This window comes from Emydura macquarii, unplaced genomic scaffold (assembly GCF_026122565.2).
Source record: "Emydura macquarii macquarii isolate MOO-44397 ecotype Brisbane River unplaced genomic scaffold, CSIRO-AGI_Emac_v2 contig_1551, whole genome shotgun sequence".
NCBI classification, from domain to species: Eukaryota; Metazoa; Chordata; order Testudines; family Chelidae; genus Emydura; species Emydura macquarii.
The window spans coordinates 18,986,898-18,993,958 of NW_027131688.1; the positions used below are offsets into that span (position 1 = coordinate 18,986,898).

The 7,061-nt window shown below is 47.1% G+C and overlaps 1 protein-coding gene across 1 annotated transcript in view; it reads right to left on the reverse strand.

Annotated features, from left to right (window-relative positions):
* The window catches only part of KIF26A (kinesin family member 26A), a 115,068-nt gene extending 108,885 nt beyond the window's left edge, over nucleotides 1-6,183 (reverse strand). Inside the window, exons 1-2 of the mRNA XM_067554973.1 lie at nucleotides 6,068-6,183; nucleotides 5,422-5,694 (exon numbers count right to left, since the gene is read on the reverse strand). Of these exons, the coding sequence (XP_067411074.1) occupies nucleotides 5,422-5,694; nucleotides 6,068-6,133 (339 nt within the window). The 5' untranslated portion in view covers nucleotides 6,134-6,183. The remainder of the gene's footprint in view (nucleotides 1-5,421; nucleotides 5,695-6,067) is intronic.
* Nucleotides 6,184-7,061: the final 878 nt, after the last annotated feature.

The following is a 7,061-nucleotide window of genomic DNA, read 5'->3' on the forward strand; positions in this document are numbered from 1 at the left end:
AACTGTCATCAAGAGCCCTCACATACTGAGCCTCCAAGTATCAAACCTGTACCCTCTCTATTTTTTATTTTTTTTAGCATACATCTGAAACCCCTGGGAGAGGTCATATGATGCCCCGGGATCTAGATTAATCACTATGCTGATGACACTTTAATGCTATCACAAAGGTGTCACAATACCTGCAAGAATTAATCACTTGGATGAAAAACAACTCACTGTGGCTCAATTTGGGCAAGAGCAAAGTGTTACTAGTAGGAAGAGGAAAACACTTTGAGGAGCTAGCCAAGACCCTGGCAACACTCTCTGTGGAGGGCATCTCCTTCTGTTTGCTGAATTAGTATGAGGCCTTGAAGTATTTTTCTTTCATTACTGTTCATTGATGACCAGAAATCAGCAATAGTCAGGACCATGTGCTTCACCTCCTGCTTTTCAAGAGACTTTAACCTTTCTTTCCAGTCAAGAACCGCCAACCATGATACAAATGGTCATCAACTCAATACTGGACTACTTACAATTTCCTCTTCTAGAGAGAATAGTCAAGGCCATTCAGAGACTGTAACTTGTGCAACACACAGCTAGCCTGCCTCTTGAGAAGAGCAGGCTGCACACAACAAACTGGTACACACCTCCCTCCAGTGACTCTGGTTGTTACCATACCATTAAAGGAGATAAGAATGCCTCAATTTCAATCCCAGCTCTGAAAATGGCACTTCCTGTGCTTTTGGCCTCACTTAAGCCTGGTCTACACCCAGAGTTTGTACCTACATTATAACTACTGCGGTTAGGGACGTGATTTTTTACTGAAAGAGTAAACTATACCAATATAACTATGTCCCTGTTGTGGACGTAGTTATACTGGTATAATGGTGTCTTACACTAGTATAGCTTATCCCCCTTCTCATACAGAAATAGTTATACCAGTATAAAGCACATTTACACCTATATAACTTCATCCACATCCACATCAGGGATGTGCTGCTTTAACTATACTAGTATAACTAAAGAGGTATAATTTTTGTGTGTAGGCCAACGCTAACCTCTCTGCCTATATCCTTCCTTTTTGAGGTCCATATGTTGCTTTGACATCTCTTTAGAAATGAGACTTACTTACCTCACAGAGGCATTGAATGGCTTAATTAATTAACATTTGTCAAGTGCTGTGAAGATCTTAAACACTAAGCATTATTATTATTATTTAAATCTACATGCCCATTCAATCCTTGGCCTCTCTTGTGTGACTGCCAACAACGATGCCAATTAGTGCTAATTGTTATGCTGTGGTTTTGTGAGGAGGATATCTGCCAAATGGGAATGAGACTGCGGCCACCAACTCTTTTCCTATAGGTCACCAAACAGCTGTCAAATTATAACAACCTTCAGTCACTACCAACCTGAGCTGAATTCAAACCAGAACCCTAGAGGTAAAAGACTCTGTATCCCATTACCAATTCCCTGAGGCACTAGTCTGTAAGACAAATACAAAACTTTTAATTAGAGATAAACCAAGACTTTTTTTTTATACTGAATCAGTACAAAGCCCGGTAAACTGACACTGATACTGCAAAACTGAATGCTAATCTGTAATACTTCCACATTAAACTTTGCTTGCTTCTCCATATGTTTGATTGAAACTACATCTTAATTCATTTTCAGGTATCACTGTGACAGCAAACAGTAAAGACAACAGAAAAAGAAGGGAATTGATAGTGTAGAGTGTACTAAATTTCTTGTTTAAAAGCCTGGTTCTGGAGTTTTAACCTAGGCAAAGATTAATATCATTATTATCAGTTATCCATATATGTTCAATGGACTTTAAAAAGATATACATAACAGAAACTCATCATTTGGACAGCAAACAATATTTTGACTTTTTACTCTAATTTTAATTCCATCACTTATTAGCTGTATCATGTATAAGAATGCAACTTCCCTCTTTCAACAATGATATTCTTCTTTCATCTCTAAACCGCCCACCCACCTTTCCAAAGAGCCTCTGAACCAGGTGTAGAGACCTTTCTGAACTTGCGCTGAAAGATCCCTTAATTATCATGGCAAAGGCCACAAATCTTTGAGCACATAGCAAGTTCAAAGAAGTAGCCTTCTTGTGTTTACTCATCCTATAGTACGTTAGAACAAATGACAAGGAACTATCTTTATTTTTAACGTATGGTCCTGCAACTGTACAGAAGAGATGCTCCTTTTTCTAATGTCTTGGGCTGTAATTAAACAAGAAAGCAAAATAATAGCTGCCTTTCTAGCAAAAACATTATATAATGCTCCACCTGCCAACACATTGTTCAGATCCTCAGCTGTTGTAAATCAACATAGCTCCATCGACTCCAGAGCAATGCCAGTTTACACCCGCTGAGGATCTGGACCATTGACCATTATCTCCTGTTGCCTTCAAAGTGACCAGATGTGCAATAAGCTAATACAGAATCTAGCTGTTGATTGTGTCATCTTCCTCAGTCCTGAGTAGTTTGTTTGCTGAATTAAATGTATTGTGGATATTTTAAAATACAATTTCAATCATTAAATATCCCGCAATTCTACAGTTTCAGCTTTTTGAGATTATCATACACTACTCAATAAACTAATCACTCTTTGTATCTATTACTCTAGGAACAAGTTTGTCAAGATTTTAACACTGTGACAGCTATTAAGTTATTACTTTTCTGTGCATGCTTTGAACCCTGAAGAAAAGGGGGATTAATTTACCCATCATCAAGTGCTTATCAGAGAGGTTCCCCAGAGACTTACACAAATGAGACCACACAAACAGGCCTTTGGAGACAGGTCTCTTCACCTGAACACCTGGGTTGACCCATTGACTTTCCAGCATATGTATGTTTTTCCCATGACAATGATTCATTTACTTTTCCATCTACATATAGGACCCATTACGTTCCAATAAAGGCAGAGACCCCTTTAAGAATAATAAGAATTCAGGCATTGTGTGCTTCTTTTAAAGCAAGTATCACACACACTTAACAATAGGAAATTAAACTTCTATTCACCATTCATGGCAACCCAGACAACAGGAAGTCCAATAGTTCTGCCTTCAGTTGAGATAAAGTAATGACATTTACAATAAAGAAATAAGGACTTGATCCGAAGTTCACTGAAGTCAATAGAAAGACTCCTGTTGATTTCAGAGAGCTTTGGATCAAGCCCTAAAACACTAAAATCTGTGCTTCTGACACCAAGGTACAATGTACCTCCAAACATAACTATATTTAGATTCAATGGGAATTCTGTAGATCATACAGGAACTCTTTGAATGAAAATGAAGGTCAAGAGGGTTTGGCTTCCTCTCCACAGCCCCCCTCGGCCCCCCCTCCCATCCCCCACCCATTCTTGCAAACATCCAGATAAGCATTGTTTGGAAAACAATGTTACTTCCAATGTTATCAAAAACATAACACACATTTTGTGTGCCTTGTAACAGAACTACTAGGGTCTTCTATTCTATTTTGTCCCACTATCTGATCCTAGTGATCTGTTAATGTGTCTAGTCATGACTGTATATGTTTTTTTTTACCTGTGATGGCTTTCAAGAGTTATGTTTCACACACTTGTGCTAGAAGAACATATTAATAATATAATGCAATTAACAAATGGATATGATATAGATACAGAAAGAAGACGACTGTGCAGATAAACACACTACCTATAGGTAAGGCTTTGCGTATGGCAACTGAAAGCTCCAGAGCACTCATGCGTTGTATTAATCCATTATCAGATATACATCAACGTCCAGTACAAGGCATAAATGTATAAGAATATGATGTGGCTAAGATTTGCCCTTGTGAGATTAAGAACAGGAGTCAGAGGTGTGTATTCAAGCATCCAGCCGTTTGAGGCCCAGCAAAACCATTCTTCACAAACTTTCTTTCCAAATTGTGTGAATTAAATACGCAGGCACATCTGGAATATCACAGTTTAACATTCAGTAGCATTTTATGCTACTGCCAATTGTTAGTGATCTCACAATAGAACAAATTAATGTCCTGTAGAGCACAGATGCAGCTCCAGCTCCGACTGTCTCCAGACTATGTGATCAGTGCTCAGAGTCCTGGGCCACTTACACCAACTTCTACAGAGTTTACAAAGGGCACTTTTAGCACTTGATGTTCTTAGTATGAGGAAAGACTGCACAGTTTGGATTGACTTTGATCTCTGACACATTGAGTGTTCGGGACTGCACTCCATACAATGTTTAATCTACTCTCCAGCTCACATTGTCAGCAAAAGGTAACGTTGGCAGTCATATGTATGTGCTGGGTGAGTTTGCAATAGCTACAGTTTCATTTTGCTAAAGAAAAGTTTGAAATCTAAAGTCTGAAATTTTTTAACCATTTTTCATACTTAAATCACCTATTTTAGAATCAACTAACATGCAAAATAGATGGGAAAACAGGCATACAGCAATCTAGATCTAAGCTATGCAGAGATCTAGATGTATAATATACAGAGTCCTAGATCTGTACTCACAGACTTTAAGGCCAGAAGGGACCATTGTGATCACATAGTCTGACCCACCTGCACATTGCAGCCCACCCAACCTCACTTCCCTACCCCCACTCCTGTAATAGATCCAGAACCTCTGGCTGAGTTACTGAAATCCTCAAATCGTGATTTAAAGACTTCAATTTACAGAGTCCACCTTTTACTCTAGTTTAAACCAGCAAGTGACTTGTGCCCCATGCTGCAGAGGAAAGTGAAAATCTCCCAAGGTCTCTGCCAATCTGACCTGGCAGAAAATTCCTTCCTCACCCCAAATATGACTGTCAGTTAGACGCCCAGCACAACACCTGGAAAGAATTCACTGTAGTAACTCAGAGCCCTCCCCATCTAGTGTCTCATCTCTGGCTGTTAGGGATATTTGCCACTAGCAGTCGCAGATGGGCCACATGCCATTGTAAGGCAATCCCACCATCCCATCCCCTCCCTATGCTTATCAAGCTCAGTCTTGAAACCAGTTAGGTTTTTTGCCCCCACTGCTCCTCTCAGCTCTGTGCAAAGATCTAGACCTGCACTATGTATAGACACAGGTATTTACTATGCAGAGATCTAGATCTATAGTGTAGCCCGAGATCTGTATACTATGTACAGTCCAGAGATACAGAAAAGTACTATGCAGAAGGCTAGGTCGCACTGAATTCCAGATGCTGAGCTCTAAATAGGTGCCAGGAACCTGATGGGCAGAGCTCTAGTCGTTAGGGACTATGTAGCCTTCTTCTCCTAGATTTGTGCAAAGATCTAGCTGTAGCCAGGTACTGGGCAGAGTGCAGAGCTCTCGGTAAGAGATCCAGAGCTCTCCAGCTGTGCTCCAGATGTGGTGGCGCAACCCCATTGCGCGTGGATCTGTGCCCTGCCCCAGGTTAACCTCGCCCGGGTGCAAGGAAGGACCTGGCTTACCTGCAAGGAGATAGCTGGGCTGCTGCCGCTGCTGGCGGCCAGTTTCAAGGCTTGCTTCTTGAGTTCGGCCAGTTTGACCTGGCAGTTCTTGCACCATCCTCCTTTCCCGGCTCTCTCGAAGTGTCCCAGCTCCGCCACCGAGACGGCTCCAGCTCCCTCCGGAGGGGGGCGGCTGCCGCAACGGTCCTCATCGGCGGCGGGCTGCAGCCTCTTCCGAGGGGAGAGCTCCAGGGAGAGCGGGGACGGCTCTCGCCCAGAGCTTCCATCCGCGACCTGCAAAGAGAGAATGACTCGGGACAGTGCAAGTGGCCGGCAGCTCCCATCAACTGGGGCAGCCCGCAAAGAGGAGCCCGGCGCCTGGGTCTGGGGGGCGGGGGACCCTGCAGAGAGGAGCCCCCGGGCCCGGGCGAGGTGGAGGGGCGCTGCAAAAAGCCAGCCCTGCAACCCTGCCGGTGGGGCACTGAGCGGCGCCCGGCCACGCCGCGCGCACCGCCTCCCGTGCAAAGTTCCCTCGTGCCTCCCGAGCGCGCGGCGAACTCCGGACGAACTCCGAGCCCCGGGATCCCCGCGCAGGGCAGGGGTGAAAGCGCCCGCGACAGGCCCCGGGTTCCAGTAACCCTCGGTGAAAAGTTCCGCCCCGACTTACCCCCGGAGCCCGGGGTTCAGAGCCCAGCCCCCTTCTCCCGGCCGGGTTCTCTGCAGCCGGGATCATGGCTCGGGAGCAGGCCGGGTTTTGTCACCTGGCTCCTGGCTCCCCCGCACGCCCCGCTCCCAGCTGTTTGCAGCTACGCTGGGCTGCGCGGTCCCGAGCTGTCCTGAAAGACCTTCCTGCCCATTGCCCAGGCCGGGAACCGCGGGCTGGAGGCTGCGAAGTGGGGCGCCTCGGTTCCCCCTTGCAAGGGCCGCCGCTGCCGCCGCTGCTGCTGGGAGCTACGTGATATTCCCGCCCATGGCGGTCTGAGGGGAGCAAAGTTTGGGCTGCAAGTTAGTGCGAGCAGCCCCGGACCGAGCCAGTGGGAGGCGGAGGCGGAGGAGGAGGCGGAGTAAGCGCCCCACCTCGGCGCGGAGAGGGACCGCGAGCGCGGGAGCGCCTTAGAAAACACTGCTCGGAGGGGAGGAGCGGCTCCGGGCGGGGCGGGGCGGGGTGGGGTGAACGAGGTGGGGTCGGGGCCTCCCAGTCGGAGCGCTTCGTGCCCGGCGGTGACCCTGCAGGCCCCGCGCGGCTCCAGCCCTGCGGCGCCCAGGCGTCCGCGGGGTGCCGCGTTAACTCCGTCCAACAACCCCCCGGGAGTCCCTGGACCGCGGCGCGGGAGCCGGGCGCGTGCCGCCCTGGGGCAGCCCCGCAGCCGAACTTTCCGAAGCGGCCCCAGGAGCAGCGTTTAACACACGACGTCACTGGGGCGGCGGCGGGGGGAGGGAAGGGTCTGCAAAGGCACCGATCCGGGAGTGCACAGGCTTGAACCCTGACATTTAAACCAGCCTTGGACTGAGGCCCGCCGTGTGTTTTATGTATTACGTGCGGCTAAAGAGATGAGATGAGCTCTCCCTCCCTCTCCGGGTGAAAGCGCAAGGAAGCGCCCCAGTCCCAGCCGGGTGCCTGGCTCCAGGGAGCTGGGCTTAGGTGGCGTTTGAGAGCCTCG